Source organism: Phaethon aethereus (assembly GCF_964289735.1).
Source record: "Phaethon aethereus genome assembly, chromosome: 2".
Classification (NCBI taxonomy): Eukaryota; Metazoa; Chordata; class Aves; order Phaethontiformes; family Phaethontidae; genus Phaethon; species Phaethon aethereus.
The window spans coordinates 134,097,682-134,118,944 of NC_138582.1; the positions used below are offsets into that span (position 1 = coordinate 134,097,682).

General features: G+C 49.5%; 3 protein-coding genes across 3 annotated transcripts; all 3 read left to right on the plus strand.

The window, feature by feature from the left end:
• Positions 1 to 1,266: 1,266 nt before the first annotated feature.
• Positions 1,267 to 3,739, plus strand: HOXA10 (homeobox A10; the record flags this gene model as incomplete). Its single annotated transcript, XM_081996806.1, has 2 exons — positions 1,267 to 2,080; positions 3,465 to 3,739. 2 exons carry the CDS (start codon positions 1,267 to 1,269, stop codon positions 3,737 to 3,739), a joined length of 1,089 nt encoding a protein of 362 aa, XP_081852932.1.
• A 6,636-nt stretch (positions 3,740 to 10,375) lies between these two features.
• On the plus strand, positions 10,376 to 13,343 carry HOXA9 (homeobox A9; the record flags this gene model as incomplete). The annotated part of the gene is made up of 2 exons (XM_082014920.1): positions 10,376 to 10,940; positions 12,024 to 13,343. 2 exons carry the CDS (start codon positions 10,376 to 10,378, stop codon positions 12,260 to 12,262), a joined length of 804 nt encoding a protein of 267 aa, XP_081871046.1. The 3' UTR covers positions 12,263 to 13,343.
• Positions 13,344 to 19,082: 5,739 nt separating this feature from the next.
• HOXA7 (homeobox A7) lies at positions 19,083 to 21,219 on the plus strand. Its single transcript, XM_082015293.1, has 2 exons — positions 19,083 to 19,598; positions 20,657 to 21,219. The coding sequence occupies exons 1-2, from the start codon at positions 19,223 to 19,225 to the stop codon at positions 20,938 to 20,940; spliced, it is 660 nt and encodes a 219-aa protein (XP_081871419.1). The 5' UTR covers positions 19,083 to 19,222; the 3' UTR covers positions 20,941 to 21,219.
• Positions 21,220 to 21,263: the final 44 nt, after the last annotated feature.

A 21,263-nucleotide genomic window follows, 5' to 3' on the forward strand; every position in this document is an offset into this window, starting at 1 on the left:
TAAGGAGCCCGTAGTTCGGCGGGCCAGGCATCAAGGCGACTTCAAAATGTCATAAGCGAGAGATGATGGAAGTGAAAGCAAGCCGTCATTAAGCGATTCATTAGAAAATCTATCTGTTTCTCTGTCTGCGTCCCTCTCTGTCTGCTCTCTGTCTGCTACCTCCGCCACAATTACATATTGACTGGACAGGGACCGTCTAGTATCTCAGGATTCATCTACTTACTCCTCTTTCTATTATTTAGTACATTGCTCGTGAAAGAGAGAGTGCTTTCGGAGAGGCGAAGAATGAATGACTGAAATGGGGGGGAGTGGGGGAGATATAAAAATGATCGCCCAAATATAAACACTTCAATAAACAGGGTGCGCAGCATCCTGCGAGGATCCATTTGAACTGCTCGCGTCTGGGTTCTTTCTGTGGCATGTGTCTGGCTTTATATTTTAAATGGTAATCAGACCTCGGGAAGAATCCAGCGTTAACTAAAGCATTCGGAGCCGCAACCGCACAATCAATCCTCCCAGAGTGCCATTGCTCCCTAAGAGATTCTTCAGCGCAGCAGCGAGCATTTTATCTCCAGGAAATTTAAGCCCAGCCTGGCGTCGTGGCGGTGATGTTAGGCTGGGAGCAGCCCCTTCCTCAGTAGTTTCACGAGAGAGGCACCAGGCCTCTTTACGGTTTCCAATGATCCGTGATAAACAATAACACGTCTTTTATTTCTTTAAAAAACGAGACAATCAAATAAAATGAGCAGAGCCGGAGCATAAAACACCGGGCGAGCCGTGGCTTTATTAATTTCGTGAGACACACAGGCTGTGCAGGGAGGCGAGCAGGCTCTGCTGCCGGAAAGCCCAACCACGGGGAGAGAGGAGTGATAGTAAAAGCTTCATCTGGACACAGCTTCGGCCTAGATATCATAAACATCAGGACCGCCGGGCTATTTTATAGCGGTGCGTGTGATAAGAGGGGAGCGAGACTCGAGGCCAGCACTAGCAAAGCCCGCTCCTTCCCCGTCCCGGGAGCGCGGCTCCCGCCCCGGCGCAGGCACTCGCCCATGTGGGCGAAGCGTGCGCGCCTGTGCGTATGGAAATCCATATTACACATTAATATACATCTATCTCCCAAATTCAGAGGTCGACCTGAGAGCAGCTCGGTGCATACGAAACCAGACGGGGAGGGGTTGCTGGGGAGGCCCGGGCTTCCATTGGCTGCAAGCGCCTGCCGTGGTGCGGGGGTATCTCTAATCATATTCAGCATGTTTTGCACAAGAAATGTCAGCCAGAAAGGGCTATCTGCTCCCTTCGCCAAATTATTCCACAACAATGTCATGCTCCGAGAGTCCGGCTGCAAACTCTTTTTTGGTAGACTCCTTGATCAGCTCGGGCAGAGGGGAAGCGGCGGGAGCAGGAGGCGGAGGCGGAGGCGGCTACTACCCCAACAGTGGTATCTACCTGCCACAGGCGTCCGATCTGTCCTACGGGCTGCAAAGCTGCGGACTTTTCCCTGTTTTGGGCAAACGCAATGAAGGTACTTCTCAAAGCATGGTCCCCAGCTCGCACCCCTACGTGTCAGGAATGGAAGTGTGGCTAGACCCCCCCCGGTCCTGTCGCATGGAAGAGCCGGAGAGCCAGCAGGCCACCTCGTGCTCCTTCGCCCCGAGCATTAAGGAGGAGAGCTCCTACTGCCTCTACGACTCGGAGAAATGCCCCAAGGGCTCGGCCGCCGCAGACCTCGCTCCCTTCCCCCGGCCCAGCGCCGAGGGCAGCCCGGCCGGCGGCGGCGGCGGGGTCCCGGTCCCGGGCTACTTCCGCCTCTCCCAGGCTTACGGCACCTCCAAGAGCTACGGCGCCGGGCCGGCCGGGACTGCCCCCTTCCCTCCGCAGCCCCTCGGCCGCTTCCAGACGCCTCCATCTTTGCCTCCCGTCCCGGACGCGGGGAGGAAGGAGGACGAGGAGAGCTCCCGCAGCCCCTTGGCCTGTGTCTCCCAGAGGGAGGACGAGACTCGGGCTTCATCTTCCACCGCCGAGGAGCTCTCTCCAGCTCCGTCAGAGAGCAGCAAAGCCTCTCCCGAGAAAGAGCCCGTAGGTAAGCGAATGGTGATGATGATGATGGTGGTGGTGATGATTTAAAAAAAAAAAAAAAGAAAAAAAAAAGCAGTTGAGGATCATAGTGGCATCGCCATGCGAAAGGAGGATCCCAGCTGCCCCGCGGGGCTGCCAAGAAGCGCTGCTCGGACTGACCTTCTGAACTCTGTAATATTGGGGCATGGGGCTGCCGTAAAAATTAATGTCCATCCTATAGTTTAAAACCCTTAGAGCCTCCGCTCAGGGCAACTTTAGCCTGCATGCTGCTTAAACATATAGAAAAACAAGATCAATCTTTCCGCTGTGATGTGAAGGTGCCTACCAGATAACAGAGATGTTTGTAAAGCATCCAAAATAAGCAATAGGCAGTGCCAATAAATAAACCTATTAACGCGGTAAGTTCTATTTTACGATCCAGAATGCTTTTCGGAATAACAGCCGCGCTGAAATGTGCCATCTATGAACTGCTATCAAATTAGACTGATGAATGCACCGCGAATATCCTTCAGCGTCTACACTAGATAACAGGGTTGTTATTTATTCATTCGCTTATTTATTTCCCTTTCGGGTCCCCATGGCAAAAAAAGAACTCCCCTTTCCCTGGGCGGCAGACTTTTCAGGCTCTTCTCTCCGGCTGCATTTCAGACGCCCTGTTATTCCTTCAGGCGCCCCGTTGGAAATAATAAGATAAAAAAAAAAAAGAAAGCGGAAAACTACTAGAGAGCCAACCACGAACCATTCCGAGCCATCGAGGGATCGGTGTTACCTCTTTCCCAGCCGGTTCCACTGATAGGAATAAACACCCTGCAACGGGGGATTTTTTAATATCTTTTTTTTGTGTTGTTGTTTTGTTTTTCTCCCCCGAAATGGCTGGAAAAGGGAGGGCCGGGGAGAAGCTCCCCGAGAAGGCAGGGGCTGGAGGCGGGGAGGCTCTGGCTCCCCAGCTCACCTTGTTTTCCGCCTCCAGAGCACACTTACAAACTTCGGATCGGTAGGCTTTGATTTTTTTTTTTTGGAAACAGGTGTCTGGTGGGGGGGAAATAAGACCCCAGGCCATTCACCAAGCCGCCCCTCAGTAACAGTGGGCTCGGAGCGGCCGAGGGGGAGCCTTTTTGGGGGGTCGGAGATGAAATGCCCAGCGGGGCAGGCTGCCCTGCCGGAGGCTGCCCGGAGTTTTTTTGAGCAGATTTTCCCGGCCGGCTCCAGGGCTTTTGGGAAACCGCTTTGAAACTCTCGGTTCCCAGAAGGACACCCCACATTCCAACTCTCCGCAGCTGGGGAGCGAGCCCCCCCACGCCCAGATGCTCCTTCCACCCTCCCCTCTCCCCCCAGCTCTTTGCCTCCTACCCGCTGGTAACGTCCCTTTTTTACTCTCTCAAAACTAGGCAATTCAAAAGGAGAAAATGCAGCAAACTGGCTCACGGCAAAAAGTGGCAGAAAGAAACGGTGCCCCTATACCAAGCATCAAACTCTCGAGCTGGAAAAGGAGTTTCTATTCAATATGTACCTGACTCGTGAGCGTCGCCTAGAGATCAGCCGCACAGTCCACCTCACAGACAGACAAGTTAAAATCTGGTTTCAGAACCGCAGAATGAAACTGAAGAAAATGAACAGAGAGAATAGGATTCGGGAGCTCACAGCCAACTTTAATTTCTCTTGATGAACCTATAAACACATCTTTATGGTTTAAAGAGCCAGTATCATTTTCCTAGGCTGTAGTCATCCGCACCTGTATGGATTAACGATTTTAGACATTCTCAATATGTCCTTAACCTCTTAAGAGCTACTTTGGGGTTGGGAGGGGCGGACTAAAGCCACGCTAATGCACAAAATGCCGTGCGTGAACCTCCCCGCTTCCTTCAGCCTTCCCCGGGGCCGATTTGTTCCTTTAAGCTTTGAAACACAGAAATGCCATTTCAGGAGCTGCAAATATCTTTACCTCCATGTCTCCCTCTGAAAAGTAAACCAGCTTGGTTAAAGGCGCATTCTTTTAAATTATTAGCGGTGTAACTTGGACTGTACATAGTGCAGAACGAATAATTTAAACCTTGCCATATTTCTATATATTGGGAGCTTCCCCCCCGCCCCGTTCTCCTTTTCTCCCTCCTCCCTCCTTTTCCCTTCGAAAAGCAGGACTTACAATAATGAAATGCAGGCATCCTTTAAAAGGCCTTCATGGGAACGGGTGTTAAGAGCGATTTTTTTTTTGCTTTACCTTAAAAGTCAATATTACAGCTTTCAAATTGGCCAGGAAAATGAAATCTCTTCTCTTTAAAGGTATAAAAGAGTTCGCGTTGCTCATGGACTAAATTATGACACTTACCTCTGAATTTCTGTCACTCTTTCTGGTTGTAGATATTTACTTAATGTAGTTTTGCTTAAAGATGTGGAATTAGTGTTTTTTTGTCTATAAATAACGTTACCGTTGGTAACGCATGACAAGCACACAGAAATCCCCCTTGAGAAGAAAGTAGTCACTTTCTCCTCACTAATTTCACTGAAAAGTAGATATCCCGAACATCAGAAGGACTTTCTGAGCCAGAGTCTGACATTGCAAGGGAGAATATGTTCATCTTCCTTTATACTGTGAAGTTACATGCATTAAAGGGTCAAACATATAGGTGAAAAAAAAAAAAGAAGGGGAAAAACTATAAATACAGATATGTATAAATGTCTATTATTATTAAAATGCCGATACTGTTTTAAGCAAATGCATTCTATCGTTATTATAAATGTTAGTTCTAGCTATATCTAGTTCTTACCTTAAATCGGAATAAATTAATATTGTAATGCTGCTGTGCGTGAAAAAGACAATGTTTATGTTCTCATAGAAGAATAAAAAAACGTGGAATGAATCCTTTTAATTTTACCTCTTTTTGTGACTGTTTATCCTCAGGTTCTACTTTATGTCTTCGAGAACTTTTACAACAGGAATAGTTGCCTAAACCCCCTGCAATTACTTTAGGAATCTATTTAAATATTACCTAGACGGTCGTAATTTGTCTGGGCCATATAGCGATGGTGCTCTAAGGTTTGTCGGCTTTTGTTCAGTTTTATGACTTGCTAGTATATCTGGATTGTTGCTGTCTTGAACGAGTGGTTTCAGTTGACTGAGGAGCTGCATAGACTGAGGAAGCAAATTGCAATTTCTTGAGGGTAGGGAAACGACTTTTTTTTTTTTTTTTTTAATCGAACACCTACAAGTTTGCGGAGGTCTTTAACTCCAGAGGACGGTGACAAAATTCTAGGTTTATCTCAGGGCTGAGAAGAAATCGTAAAGGTGAGCGCATGGGGAGGGGGGACATCAGCCTCGCCGCCCTGCCAGGACAAAACTGTTCCCTACCTGGCTGCATGTGGAAGAGCTTATTTCACCCAGGCTGCTTTTTCGCATCCTCCCTTCCTTGCTGCATGTTGAGCTAATAGAGTCTTGCACAAAGGGAAGGCAAAAGGAGGGCTGGGAGAAGAGCAAGAGCTAATGCTTCCTTCCAGGGTATGCGTACGCCGGGAGGGGGGGGGACAGACTTTGAACCCGGGCTTAACTGGGAGCCGTTAGCTTTTCATGATGTAACGTTGTCGTGCACGGCCTTTTTTCTTCCCGATTGCATCTGCATGGAGAGGCGAAAGCTGCCCGTGGGGGAGGTTGTTATGATATTTCTCTCTTGTTTTCATTAACCCACCCGAGGCTGGCCGGGGGGCGCGGAGGGGCGCCGGCGGGGCGGGCGGGCGGGCGAGAGGGATGTTTTAGTCACGTTTCTGGTTTTATTTTCGTAGCGGGATCCTTGCGTTAAAGACCACGGCAATGGGGAAAATAATAATTAGCGCCTGAGAACTGCTCTGTGGTTTAGGTAGTTTCATGTTGTTGGGGCTCCACCTTTCTCTCTACAGCACGAAACTGCCTTAATTACTTCAGTTGATATCATCACCAGGTATGCTTGGTGCGAGGGTCCTTTCTGCCCGAAGAAATCTTAGCGCTGAAGTGATCTGTAGGCGTCAAGTCCCAATGCCATTGTTCCCCATCTGCAACGGAGCCTCCTTTGATTCCTCAGATAAACACGGCAGCCGAGGGGGGAAGCTTGACAAGTTCTTCAAGGTTAGCTAGCTCCTAAGCGAGTCCCTGCCTGCTTGTGGGATTTTAATATATCTTGTAGGCTGCATTCAAGGTCAGGTGCGTTTTTGCATTCTGCTCGACGTGGGTCGAGCTTGGGGGGCGGGGAGAGGGGGTGAGGGGGGTCTCTTTTTTTTTTTCTGTCTGGATTTATTAAAAAAAACCCAGAGACCCAGAAGGCTGCCTGGGGGGAGGGGGTGGGGATAGATCAAGTCTGCCGGCCCCGCTCCGCGCGCCGGCACAAACAAGGCCCCGGAGCGTAGGGCCCGCGGTCGGGCCGACCCCACCCGCGGCGGGGGTTGCCCGACCCCGCCGGCGGCTCTCGCTCCCCTCACGTCCCCTGTGGGGGGGTGGCTGGTGCCCGCCGAGGCCTGTGGCGGGGCTCTGCCAGCCCCGCGCCGCCGCCCGTCGGGGCCGCTGCCCCGGGGCTGCCCGGGCGCGCCGGCTGCCCCGCTGCCCGCAAGGCCTCGGTTACGATCACGATTGCGGCGCGGGCGCGGCCGCTCTCCGCGGCGGCGGAACGGGCAACAGCGACCTCTCCGGGCTCGCCGCCGCCGCCGCCGCCGCCTTTTGTGTCCGCAGCGCGACCGCGGGCAGGGGCGGCCTCCCGCCGGGCCCTCCGCCCGGCAGCCGGCACCGGCAGGGCAGCGGAGCGGGGCACCCTCAGCAGCGGAAAGGCAGGCAGAGGAAAGGGCAGAAAACTCAGTCGTTGGGCCTTTATCTCTATTTTTTCATAGTGACCATGATTATTTTTGACTAAAAAATAATTACTAAAAAAACAAGACAGCCACAACCAATTACAAAGTTTTTCGAAACTCCCGCTTGGGCCGCAGGAACTCGGAGGAGTTCGGTTAACGGATTTTAGCTAGACCCACCCTAGCCGGTTCCTTACAGGAGGAGACGTCTTCGGCTGGGGTCGGAGCAGAGCGCTACGCTGCAGTCAAATTTAAGTCCTTGTGGCTTGCTCTGCACACACTGTGCGTCTGACGGACTGTCGGCCGGGTCCGTGCACATATGGGGAGTGTATTTACGGTGCATGTGTCCCTGCGTGCCTATATGGCGTTTGTACGTAGGTTTGCCTCTGCAAACCTTTATTTCCCATTTGAATCGCATCATCCTGATTTTGGACCGCTTCCTCCACATTCTGAATCATTTTTTTCTCTTCGCTGTGCCAAAACACCTCCGTGCGTTCGTAGCACCAGCCATTCCGAGAGAGAGGTTTGCGGAGGCAGGAAACCCTGGGAAAAGACGATCCTGAACTTCCCGTTCAGGAGACATCGCCAACGCCCGCGGATTCCTTCCCCGCGCCCGCGTACACTCCGCGCCTCGGCGGTGCGTGTCTAATGAAGCAGCCCTTGCGTATGTCCCTCGCTTAAAAACCGGCGGGGTCCTTCCTGTTGCAGCCGGGGGTAAGAGCTAGCGGAATGGGAGCTCTGCTGATTTGATTATGCCGGGCTAGAGGGCAAGGGAGTATTTTTATTCAGGCACGATCGCTTCAGTGGTGCTTCATGCCTGGGAGTTCCGATTTCATATGGCAGTTTGATGTGAACATCTATTCCTGCCCTGCTTGGGGTCTTTCGCCTCCGAGAGTGTAAGCCACCAAAACCTTAGTAAGTAATTTGCAACGCAAATTGTACGAAGCCCACGCTGCCCCCACTAGCCTTCGTGGCTCGTATGCAAAACGTACTTTGGGGAAAAATGTGTCTAAAAGGACGAAAAGAGAGGCGAATGTTCCAGCGTTATTGTCAGCAATGTGACCGCGTGAAAAATGTCTGTAATTATTTGCTATATTTTATCTCTTGCTTTCTGTACACCCTCTCCTGCCGCTTGGCTGTCGGCAGTGAACAAATGCAGAATTTTACAGGGAAATAAAAATGCAGGCACGTTCTCTTAAACGTTATTGTTATTGTTATTCATTTGCTATTATTTTTGGTGAGGAACCAAAAAAATGAAACCCACTGCAAGTTGAGAACCCAAATTCGAATATAAACATCCAGGACTCCTGCAGCTAAGATTATTTTTTCTGAATGGAAAAAGGAAGTTCTACAATCACATTTCACCACAGCTGACTCTTAATAATAAATACAAATGACGTCGAGTTCCGTCTTTCCAGGAAAGAAATACAATTATTTTTTTCTATTACGGCGTGTCTATACAATGGCCACAAAAAATAGTAGAGGAGAGCTTTATTTGCATTTTTTAAATTGTTAGAAAATAACGGGCTCCTTGTTTGTGGAGATCTTGCAACTGTTCCGTAATTTTCGAAGTCTAATGGGGGATAATAGTTTCATTGTGGGCCTTTGTAATCCTGAAGGGGGGGGGAAGAGCGTTGTTAAAATAGGATCTCTGTAAGATTTCGGATTAAACTGTTGGGAAGACATGAAAAGAAAAAGAGAGAAGGAGAAGGGGGGCAGAGAGGGAGAGAGACAGCCCACATAGCGATGTAAAACTAATTAGAACCACACTTTCGCATGCACAATATTTACACGTGATTTTAATTATTACCTAGCCGTCCCTACCATTTGCTGGGCTTTATTTTCAATAAAAGATATTTCGAGTAAATTGAGCCGCTGGCGGAGGTTTTTTGTGCCCCCTGCATCCCACTGACCGCGCTCCTTCGCCATCCACAGGGATAAAGACTGTGAGTGTCCGCCGGAGAAAAAATAATAATAAAAAAATCGGGGAGTCACATGCATGTTTTCAAAGCGTTCAGCCAAGACTTTAATTTCTAACACTAGCCGCCTCTTACTTTTCTCCCCTGCGCACCCTCCCCTCCTTCTGCGGAGAACTGTAACCCTCCGCTGGGTTTCCGATGCCGCTAGCATGTGTCCTGCAGTCAGAGGAGGTGCCGGTAAATAAATAACTATATTTGCACATAAATTTGATTCACCAGAATGCGGGACGGCCGACTGCGAGCGCCCCTTTGACAGCCGCCCGGAGAAGCAAGGTGCCATTCGGCAGCGGGGAGACGGGGCTTTTTCTCCCCTTTCTCCCCCCGCCCCACCCCCGCTGCTTCCCCGCATAGTTAAAGAATTAATCGTGGTGATAAATACCGCCGCCCGGCTCGGCCCGCTCTCCTTCCCTCCCGGCCAGGACGGGGGCTCCCCTCCGCGCCCCTCCGGCGGCCGCCGCTCCGCCTAGCCTCGGCTCCTTGTCCCCCGGCCTGGCGAGGGGGGTCCCCGGCCGCCGCGGCCCCGTCCAAGGGCAGGGGCGGGCAGGCGCAGCGGAGAGGAGGAGGATGAGGAGGGTGTTTCGGTCACTGCCGCGCTCTGCCCGGCGGGGTGGGGTGGTGAAGTGCAGTTTTGCAGCCTAAATACCGAGCCAGCGCCTGCCCCGGTCCTCCTCCGTCCGGGAGGGGAGGGCCGGCTCGGCGGCAGAATTTCGGAAAGGGGATACGTTGAATTTGACTTTCCGCTGCCAGCTCTGCGCCGAACGGAACGGTATTATTTACAGTGAGTTCCCAAACTAAACACAATAGTATAATTTAACCTTTCCAAGCACTCGTAAATTTTTACTGCTGTGAAACACAGCGATGCAAATGAGTGCGCTCATAGTTCCTGACTTAATAACAACCCCGTGGCTGCCGAAACAATAATTCCTTATGAAATATAATAAATATATATTTAAATACAGTATACCGCTATTTTGCCTTTTTTTATTGCTTCAATTATTGTAGAATTTTACGTGAAGGTCTCCGTTCACAAGGGTGGTGTTTCAGTTTGGGGTTTTTTTTCTGCGTTGGGTTGTGTGTTTTTTTTTTCTCGCGGGGAACACGACCCACCGATGGCATGATTAATTATGATATAAAATAGTCCGCTTAAACGGAAAAAAAAAAGAGAGAGAGAGAGAGAAGCGAGAAAGAGGGAAGGGGGGAGGTCTGTAATACGGAATCTGATCTTTTAATCTCCGTTGGCCGCAATTAAAACAAACCCCGCCGTATAACTCCAATATCCCTTTGCATAAAAACATATGGCCTGGCTATAAAAATTATGGCTGGAAAACACTGACCCATTAATAGCCCGCGGACTGATTTATACTTTATTGTTCTGCTCCCCCGCCACGTGACCGGGGCAGCCAATGGGCGCCCGGGCTGCCCTCAACTTATTACTGACTCTACTTCTCCGCCAGCACCAAGTTGTTACGTGAAACCCGCAGCCCCGAACCGCGGCGGGTCCGCCGCCCGCGCCCGCCATGTCGGCTCCCGGGACCCTCAGCAATTACTACGTGGACTCCTTCCTGCTGCCGGAGGGGGACGAGCTGGCAGCGCCCCGCTACGCCCCCGCCCCGCTGGGGCCGCCGCCGCCCCCGCCGCCGCCGCCCCGGCCGGCGGCGCTGGCCGAGCACCCCGAGCTGGCCCCCTGCAGCTTCCAGCCCAAGGCGCCCGTCTTCGGCCCCCCCTGGAGCCCCGCGCACCCCGCCGGCGCCAGCGGCGTCCCCGCCGTCTACCACCCCTACGCGCACCACCAGGCGCCCGTGGCACCGCCCGACGGCAGGTACATGCGTTCGTGGCTTGAGCCTGTGCCGGGCTCCTTGTCTTTCCCCGGGTTACCTACCAGCAGGCATTACGGCATTAAACCTGAACCGCTGGCGGCCAGGAGGGCTGACTGTACCACGTTTGACACTCACACTTTGTCTCTCTCTGATTATGCTTGTGGTTCTCCTCCAGTTGATAGGGATAAGCAAAGCCACGAAGGCGCATTCTCTGAAAGCAATGGAGAAAGTGAGGCAAACGGAGAGAAACCGCAGATCGATCCAAGTAAGTGGGACGGCCAGGGTAATGGACTTCAGGGCACTGCGCCGGCCGCGGGGAGGTGACGAGGCGCTGGGGCTAATGACGCGGCCGAGCACCGGCTGCCGCCGCCGCCACTCCGCTCGCCGGGTCTGCCATCTGCAAAAGCCAGCGCTGCCTTTTTCAGGCTCGAACGGGATCTAGGACTGGCTCGGGGGCTTTCCAGGCTGAAAGGAAAACAAAAAACTCCACCCTACAACCGCAACTTAAACAAAACAAAAATTATACAGATTTTTTGTACGCCCAACCCCCGCCCTAGCCACCCCAGCAAACTCGGCGGGACGTGCTGGCATCCTCCCGCCCCGCCGCGCTCCCAGCCGTGGGCAAGCGCCGGCGAGGGGATGCCCAGAAAGCGCTGGATGTGAATCTGGTCTTTTTGAGACGGCCCGCAGGCCGGGGCGGCTGCTGCGGGGCTGAGGGCAGAAACCTCGCCGTTGACTTGGCGGGGGGGATCCCTTCCCCCCTTCATCTCCTGGGTGGAAAACCCCGGGCTGGCTGCTCCCGGGACTGCAGAGAGCCTCGGGATTGCTATCGCGATTATCGCCGTGCGAATAAACTCCCAAGCGGGAGAAGCTTTAATTATGCCAGCTGTAGACTGACTCGCCAGCTCCCTGGGTCTTGCCGGTGATGACACGGGAGAAGGAGGTCGAAATTAAAAACTGAAACAATTTCGATGACATGTCGGTCTGGCTGGTCGCTCCCCGGGCTGGCAGTTTGAGGGGGGTGTGCGTGGGGAGGCCAGGGAGGAGGGAGGGAGCTAGCAGGGAGAGAGAGGAGGAGAAAGAGTATTTTAAAACTGCATCCTACAAACAACAAAAAGGGCGAGGGAAGGCAGGGGCGGCGGGGCTTTGCCGCCTGTGACCTCTCCATGTGTCTGTATTTTGGAGTCCATTGTGCCTCACCATCCTCTGTGCCTGGGGAAATGAGCGCCACGACCTAAACCCCTAAAACCGGGACACCTACGCGGCTGCTCTTGCGTGGATCTCCCCCCCCAGCCCCCTCCTTCCCCCTTCCCCCGAGCCTGAACTTCTCCTGTTGTTTTGGTTGCAGATAATCCAGCTGCAAACTGGCTCCACGCGAGGTCCACCAGGAAAAAGCGATGCCCTTACACCAAGCATCAGACGCTGGAACTGGAGAAGGAGTTTCTGTTCAATATGTATCTCACTAGGGACCGTAGATACGAGGTGGCCAGACTCCTCAATTTAACTGAGAGACAAGTGAAAATCTGGTTTCAGAACAGGAGGATGAAAATGAAGAAAATCAACAAAGATCGAGCAAAGGATGAATGATGGCGACACGCGGGTTAAACTGAAAACGCATAAAGTAAAAAAAAAAAAAAGAGAGCGAGAGAGAAAGAAAAAAGTTAAAAACAAAACAAAAAAATCCTCCCCTCGAGTCCTGCCTTGCAATGCGTCTGGGTCCAGGCCTCATTTTTTTTCCCATGGCAAATTCTGATTATGATTGTACCTTGATTGTCACAGAGGCCAGTTTGCCAGGAGAGGTACAGTAAGACTTTTAATTTTCTAATAGGAAAGAAAAAGAGGGCATTAGCACGAAAAGGCTGTTTAGCTGGCTTGTATAAATCTACCTGTTTCTTCACTTACGGAAAGAAAAAAGGAAAAAAGAAAAAAACTACCTTTTCATAATGCACAACTATTTACGGACTGTATAGTTTAGTCTACGTAGTTAATTTTATTCGCTCTTTGCGTGGCAGAGAGATCTCTGCTCTAATACTTGAACACTGTGTTTTATTGTGGTAATTATGTTTGTGACTCAATTTATGTGCTTGGGTGCTGTACCGGATGTAATGGTGTAAGCTAGAATTCAATTTGAACTCAGGTTGTTTATTATAAAAATTGCATAGAGTATAGCTCTGTAGCGTATTAAGTCTTTTCTGTATAATTAGACAGTTAACCTTTGATTGTAAAATATATATTATATATATCCCAACGCAAAAAAAAAAAAAAAAAAGTTCGTCTGGGATGTCTGGGAATTACGGTTCTCAAAATATTGAAGCAAGTAATTTTAGTATGCACAGCTGATATCTATATAGTACTGTCTTTGTCGGTTGTATATATAATCTATATATTAAAAAAAAAGTAAATAAACAGACTAGCTTAAATATTGTTTTTGCACCAGTAAACAGTTATCAGATTTCGGAGCTATACGTATATGTGAAAAGGGTAACTACCTATGGTTTACGTTTTAATTTTAATCGAATGATTTGATCGTTATTGTAATGAAGGTTAATTTTATTGATAATAAATTATACACTATAAAAACCTACATTTGGTTATTGTAAATTTGTATCGATTTAAAAAAATAAATCTGGAAAGTTATGTTGATGCAGAACGTACACTGTCTATTTTGAAATAGTTACCTCATGGCCTACTGACCAAATCGTTGTGTTGAAATGATATTTAACTTTTTGCCAAATAAAATATATTGATTCTTTTCTATTTTGTGATGTTTTTAAGATTATTAAGGAGGGGTTCTTCCATGGCACACCGACTCTCCCCAGCAGAGGTGGCAGGGCTAGGGCAGCTGCAGAGGTGAAACCAGAAACAGTATTATTTCTGAGCCAAGGCAAATCCACAGTTCTATAAACGCGGACCCCAGGTGATGAAAATTTGGGACGATTTTCGTCCTAAATGGGCCGATTCTGGTCCTAAACGCCATTGTTTCACAGAGAGGAGGCATTGCTTCCCTCCTCCGGGGTTTAATTTGGTAAGCTGGCGCTTAGCAGTGCGAGAGGGAGCCCCTTCGGATGGCAGCGGGGCATACTCCCGCGTTAAGCGCGGTTTTAATAAATTCGCCTGGTGGGGCGGGAGTATTTAGGACCAAAACAAAATGTCCGACGTTCTTTAGTGCGGACAATAATGTAAATCAGCTCAGACGGCGACATTTAAGCTGATGTGGTTAATTAGCCTCCACCAGAAAATGTCCAGCACTAAGTGTGCCTCAACAAGCTCTGGGAGAAGGCTCGCTTTAGCACCACGTTCATTTTAAATTCCCTTCTAGAGATAATTGCGGATGCAAAATATGTAATTTCAAACGTCACCCGTTTTTTTCCTTCCCTTGCCTTCACATTTGGGATTTTTTCCCCTCTCTTTTAAATGTCCCGTGGAAAATAAAAACAATCTCTTGCATTTTACTAGCGCCTTGGATTATATATGTATGTATGTATAGATATAGATACAAATAAAATTTTACTGACAATTATGGTAGGATTTATGGTGTCAATTTTACTCGCTGATTTAGCCGAAGGAAAAAGCTGGGTTGGCAGCAGGCTAGAACAGAGAGGACAAAATAGGATTTATTTAAAAAAACAGAAAGGTTTCTCTGGAGTGGAAGATTTCCACACACAGCCCCCATTGCACCCACCCCTCCCCCGCAGCCCCAAGCCAAACCAAGCTCAGTAACAAAAGAAAATAGCGAAGTCTGTGAGCTTGCTGAAATTTAGCCTTGTTTTGGGTGGACATCTTACTGCTCAGGGTAGATATCCTCCACAATATGAGCTGCAGCACACTTGCGGCTTGTTTGCCGACCTTTGTTTGCAAATATGTCGAATAACAATAAAAGCCTTCTTGTTTTACGGAGGTACACTTACATATCTATATGTATTTAGAGCAAAATAAGACGGAACACACTTATGGTCTTGGCAGAAGTTGTTGTTAAGAAAATTCAGAGCCATACAGTGCAATAAAAGAAAATGACTGCTGTAACCGTTTATGGGGTGTAAAACGCTACAGGGCTAAAGACAAAACTTAGGGAGCCGGCAAGAAGTTTACAGATGTGCAGAACTGCGGGAGAAAAAAAAAATGCTTTCGGCTTCACCTTAAAAAAAAAAAAAAAGAAATCCGGGGTAAGATTTGATGAGTTCTAATTAGTGAAAGGGAGCTCGTCCTGGTGTGCACACACACAAAAAGCCCCTAATTGATCCCTGAGCCAGTATTTGGGGATGCTTGGGACGCCCTCTGTTGTTGCAGACAGAGGCAACTTCAAAGAATCAGCATTAAGAGTGTGTAATAAATGACGGGTCTGCAAACTGTCTGGAATTCGGCTCTTAATGAGTTTACAACTGTCCAGCCACAATTAAGATTTTCTACAAAAGCCTTTTCATTTGTTTTGTCTGGCTGTTTTAGATAAAGCGGGCGAGCGGAAATAACAACCTTTTATTGGCCTTCCCCTGCTTAAATCCAGGCTGGGAGGTGGACATTTATCTTCCCGTGCGCTGGCGGGCAGAGGCGCTGGCTCCGCGGGGCCGGCGCGGCGGGGCGGCGGGCGGCGGCGGGCGGCGGCGGCGGTGGAGGTCGGGCGGCGGCAGGTGGCGCTGTGAGCCCGCGAAAGAGCGCGCGCCCAGCCCGCCCGCCATCAAGCGCTCGGCCGCCTCCCCGAAAGCTCCTAAAATGTCGACTTTATAGGAGCATAACTGGGGTTGGAACGGCGGGTTCAGTTTTAACAAAGGCCGATAGGTTTGAGGGTTTGGGATTTGGTTTGTGTTTTGTTTTTTTTTCTCCTCCTTTATGCAGGGAGGAGGGTGAGGTGTGCCCCGCTGCCACCGGGCGCGGTTAGGGTGGCATTTACCGCCAGATCAGGCTCGGGGCTCTCACGGCAAAAGTAAAGCTTGCTCTGCACCAAGGACGTACACTGCAATTATATATGCCCTGCATTTATTATTCTCAAAACAACAATTTCCTGTTAGCTAACAGAGACGGATGGAGCCCTGGCACTGAGCTGCCAGCTCCCCTTTCCCTTGACACACGTCCTCGCCCCTCTCTGTCGAAGCTTTGAGCCTCCAAACAGGGTGTGCTGATCCCCCGAAGGGCTGGTGAGAAAGGAAATATTTGGAGAAAGGGGGAATTGAAGGTTGGGGCAGGATGGAAGAGGCTCTCCCCCGATCGGCCCGGGGGGAGAGCTGAGCCCTCGAAGAGCTTCACCCTCATAGCGGGGGGTGAAGCGACGGATTTTCCAGCGCCCCGCGTAGCTGGAGACACAGCAAAAGACGAAGCTGCAGCGCCGCAAATCTCTCCTTTGCAAATTATTTACCGGCGAGTGATACTCCTCAATAGCTGTCTTTGACACAAATTGAAAAACAAAACAAAACACCCTTGCGCGTATCCCCAGCAATTTCGACTCTGTGGGACCCGTTGTAATTACGTGATGCAGATGCGAGCAGGCTGATGCTCTGCAAACTTGACGCGTCTCTCAAAGTCATTCCTAACTTCTTCTCGCCTTCTATTTTGATTTCCTCGAGTCGTTTTCGTATTTTTTTTTTTTCCGTTTTGCTTTTGTTGGCTTTCGCGTCTTGAGAATGAGGTTTAGTGGGGAACTGTGGAGTATTTTCAGATGGCAGTTGCCAAAAGAGAGGGGGAAAAAGTAATTGGAAGGAAAATAAAGGCAGGAGGAAAGGAAGCATAAAATGTGGGGTGAAGTATGAACGTTGTATTTTTCAAGTTAAAGCCAGAGAAGTAAACAAATCGCTGCACAGTACTCCGTAACAGAACTACTTTCTCGACGTTTTATTTACATTTCCTTAAATCAAAGCCAATCTCTTGATATCGAAATTCAGCGTCGGGAAGGAATGTTAGCACTGAGCTATTTTTTCCCCGCACTGTTTCAAAGATTTAATTCTTTCTAGGGATAAAGAGTAACAGCCACTCCCTGCTTTCTAGCAAGAGCCTTCCTATCAAATGTTTGTCTACAATGGCATTGCTAAACTTATGATGATTAATTATTTTTTCCTTGGGCAGTAAAATTATACTGAAATTAAAAAGTGTTTATGCATCGTCATACTAAGTAATAACTTGGCACAGTACGCTCCATTATAATCGTGGATAAATTACGGCGAGAACAGATTCCAAAACAACAAAATCCTCCCTAGCATGAACCACATCAAGATAGTACTTAATACACAAGCCATAATCATGTAGTGCTCCCAGGTCGCTTATAACTTATGAGCACCGTTTTATCACTACCTTTTACTTCCCGGAAAAGCTGAGAATGCAAAGAGAGGTAGTTCAGAGCTCACAGGGAAGAAAGAGAAATACTACGAATCCCGCACAGAGGATTATTTTTAAATTGTGTGAGAATATTGTGGTCACCAAAACCTTGCAATCCGAGCTCGCTTTGTCGTTTCCTCGACTGGAAAAAATACCTTCAAATTAAAAGTGCGTTTTCAGGCGCGGGGATCCAGCCTGGTTTTTTGTCGGCAAAACGAGAGGTTTCAGAGGCTGTTTCAGAGGCAGCGTTATGCTTAACACGCAGAGGGTGGGGGAAATAAATAAACTGGCGGGGACCCATGTCTGGGGGTCCTTTTAAGATTTATTCAGTGAACACCTTTTTAAGAAATCTTAAGAGTTGGCAGGAAAAAAGCTGAGAGCAAAATATGTATATATATATATAAAAAACTGTGGCGCCAGTAAACACACACACACGCAAAGAAAAATACATAAACGTGCAAATTGTACAGAATCAGAGAGCTCGAAATACAACCACCGGGCTAATCTATTCAGTCCTACGTTATCCATATTTAAGTCTAGACATTGGTTATATTTGCTGTTTCTTTCTTCTTGCATCTTGGTATGTTGTCACCAGAGGAGCAATTTATTGGTCTAATGTCATCTACTTCAGCCTCTTTGATCTTCTTAGTCGTCGTCTTGTTTGCTTCGCATTCGTTTAACTTCTTGGGCCTTTATTCCTTTCCAGCAGCCTCTTCTGCCGGCGTGTTCCCACATCGCGATTGCGACCGCAGGGATATTGTCTGATATTGGTGAATCGGAAAAAATAACCGAAGGAGGCTCTTTCGCCAGCTTCTCCCTTACGCCTGCGAATAACAACTGCGTTTTCACGTACCTAACACTTGGCAAATATCTACAAACAGCCGCCACATTTGCTTGGTCTGAAGCACCAATATCTCAGGGATCTGGCTTTAGAGAATATACTTGCTTCTGTCAGTAACCTATATTCATAGGGCTGCAATAACCGCACATAAAGAGTCCCCAAGGGTGCGTGCGTGTGTGTTGGAGGTGTGTGTGTTGGGGGGGGTGGGGAACGACAGGGTATCCCACGTTTACAAAACGTAAAGTTTAGGGTCCGTGCGAAATATCGCCAAGAACAATTTTAACTGGTGAGAAAGTCTTTGTACACGGGGCACCGAACTATAATTAAAAGGAGAATTTCCGGGGCAATTCCATTGTGCTCCTTCCAGTTTATGATGTGCAATACAGGCAGGCAGTAAAAGCTGTCTTTACTAGGACTCCCTGTCTGAGGGAAGGAAACTAATTTTACGATCCGTTTAAAGGAAGGGCACGGTGCAGCATCCTCAATGGAGAGCCATTCGCATTGTTGGGGAGCCCAGTGTTTAGAAAAGCAGCAACGCTCCCCGTCATCTGAGCGTACCGCTGCCGCGTAGGACTGTAAGGTATGTCGGACAGAAAGGTAAAAGGGGCATTAAACAGGCGGCTGAGATTTGAAGCCATTTGTAGGCGGTTTCTTCCACTCTGGGCTTTTTGGCTTGGGGTTGTTGGTTGTTTCGTGGGGTTTTTTTTCTTTTGAAGGCGTTCAGAAAGTTGAGGCCTCGCATTTTTTCCTTTTTTTTTTTTTCTTTTCCCCTCCGGGAGGGTGACTGAGCTTTTTTTTTTTTTTTTGCTAAGGGGTAAACAGGCGGGGCTCACTCCAAGGGGGGGTTGCCTTGATTTTCCAGTCTCGGGCAGTCCTTCAGGACCGGCGTCGGGGCGTGTGTGTGTACCTCCATAAATTCCGCTGAGGTGTTACCCCCCCCCCGCTTATTTTTCTTGGGTAAAAAAACAACGCGTAGGTGACAAGCAGCCTCCTTTAAAGTTTATATATATTTTATTTTATTTTTGCAATAACACACCCTCCCCGGTCCGTCTGAAGGACCACATGGTGTGCGTGTGTCCCGGGGGCCGAGCGTCCCCCCGCCCCGCGGCGGCGCCGTCGGGGGCCGAGGGGGCGGCGGCGGCGGCTGGAGGGCGCTGCCGGGCGCGGCGGCGGCGGCGACCCCGGCCCGTCCATGGCCGGGCACCGGCGAGCCGCGGCCGGCACCACCTGTGAGGCGGGCGGGGATTGGCGGGCGGCGTCATATGACCGGTCACGTGCTCCAGGCAGCTCAGTCCAAAAGAAAATGGGGTTTGGTGTAAATCTGGGGGTGTAATGTTATCATATATCACGCTACCTCGTAAAACCGACACTGAAGCCTGCCGGACAACAAATCACAGGTCAAAATTATGAGCTCTTCGTATTATGTGAATGCGCTTTTTAGCAAATATACGGCGGGGGCTTCTCTTTTCCAAAATGCAGAGCCTACTTCTTGCTCCTTTGCAAGCAACTCCCAGAGAAGCGGCTATGGACCAGGCGCGGGTGCCTTCGCCTCCTCCATGCCCGGCTTGTACAATGTGAACAGTACCATATATCAAAACCCGTTCTCTTCCGGATACAGCCTGGGCTCTGATGCCTACAACCTGCATTGTTCCTCTTTTGATCAGAACATTCCCGTCCTCTGCAATGAGCTAACCAAACCCAGCTGTGAGAAAGCGGAGGAAAGCAACCTGCACAACCAGGCTGAGCCTAATTTCCGGATATACCCCTGGATGAGGTCTTCAGGTAGGGGCGAGCGGAGAGGGCTTGGAGCCGTGGCAGCCAGGCAAAGCGTGTCGCCAGAATTACTGTCAGCACAGCCTTTATGGTTTTAATTATAGCCGAGGCGCCATTGCGTAGAAAGCCCGTGGCATTGTATGTAAATGAGTATCATAAAAAGTTTTTATTGCCCAATTAATGGGTTCTAGCCTCGTAAATTTATTTAACTCCATTTGCTATGGAATTTTAGCATTGAGTTGATTTGCGCTGTTTGCTATAGAAATGTGGAGTGTTGGCTGCGGGCTCCCAGAGCCCCCACGGGTAAGGGTCTCCCCTGCCCTCTGCCGAAGTTGGGCAAAAAAATCCCGCTCGCTGGGGAAGGCGGAGGGGAGAGGGGCGTTCAGGAGCGGGGGACGGGCTGATGAAGACTTTGCCAGCCCACGTTGCCGAGACGTGCCACTCTCGTCCCCCCCCTGCCCTTTCCACGGAGATAAGGATCTATAGAAATGTACTAAACAGGAAAACGGGGCGGGGGGGGGACCTGGGGGCGAGAGTGTGTGAAAAAGGAGAGCTCTCTTCTGGAGCTAAATGCGATGTATTGTTTACGATCCAGGCGGGAGGGGGGGTGAGGAGGGGTGGAGGGAGCCCCCGACATTAAAATAAAATAAATACAGCCCAGCCTTCCAGCTTTTTAATTCCCCTTGCGAAACGCGAAAGTCTGGAAGGTTTTAGGGAAATACATTGCCTGGGGGGGAAAGTTCTTCCTCCCAAAAGCAATTTCCTCCCCCATCTCCTCTCATATATGCTTTCTCTCCACTTTTTCTAGGTCTCAAGCAACTTAATTTTTGCCTTGCCTGAGAAGGGCAGGTCGTGTGGCTGAAATGTCTTTGTTAGGGCAAAGTGGGGGGGCGGGTGGCAGTGTGAGGAGGGGATCATTTACTCTCCCCTGGCCGCTTTTTGTTTGTTTGTTTATTTATTTATAAATAATAATCATTATGATGATAATGATGGGGGGGAGGAATAAAAAGAGAAAACTTTCCACCTCTCTTCTTGCCTAACTCCTGGCCATGTGTGCCTGCTTTCAGGTCCAGATAGGAAGCGAGGGCGCCAGACCTACACCCGCTACCAGACCCTGGAGCTGGAGAAGGAATTCCATTTCAATCGCTATCTGACTCGGCGGCGGAGGATAGAGATCGCCCATGCCCTCTGCCTGACGGAGAGGCAGATAAAAATCTGGTTCCAGAACCGGAGGATGAAGTGGAAGAAGGAGCACAAGGAAGAGAGCTCCAGCACCCCGGCTCCCAACGAGCCCACGTCAGCAGCAGCCTCTGTCGAGAAAGTGGAAGAAGATGAAGAGGAGGAGGACTAAGGAGTCCCACGCGAGGAAGAGATCTCTTAGTATAATGTATGCACATGACAGTTGGAAAAGCTCCCTTTAAAGGAAAGGAAAAAAAAAGAGACTCACTGTTTTTATTTAAACAAAAAAATCAATTCCCTTTAATAATCATCTTGCAAGCGAGCGTTTGCAAACATGAAAACGTTTCTTGGGGTGGTTTTCCAGCCTTCTCTCCACTCTCCCGTACTCCCCAAACCTGCCCTGTGCCGAACCTTTCGGTAATATCTCCTAAGAGCATCCTACAATCATTTGTTTTTTCGTCTGCCCAAACCTGGGTGGGTTTGTCCAGGGGACAT

Coding starts and splice junctions, on each gene's coding strand:
- HOXA7 (XM_082015293.1), top strand. CDS start 19,223: ATGAGCTCTTCGTATTATGTGAATGCGCTTTTTAGCAAATATACGGCG. Junction 19,599..20,656: donor CCCCTGGATGAGGTCTTCAG/GTAGGGGCGAGC, acceptor GCCTGCTTTCAG/GTCCAGATAGGAAGCGAGGG.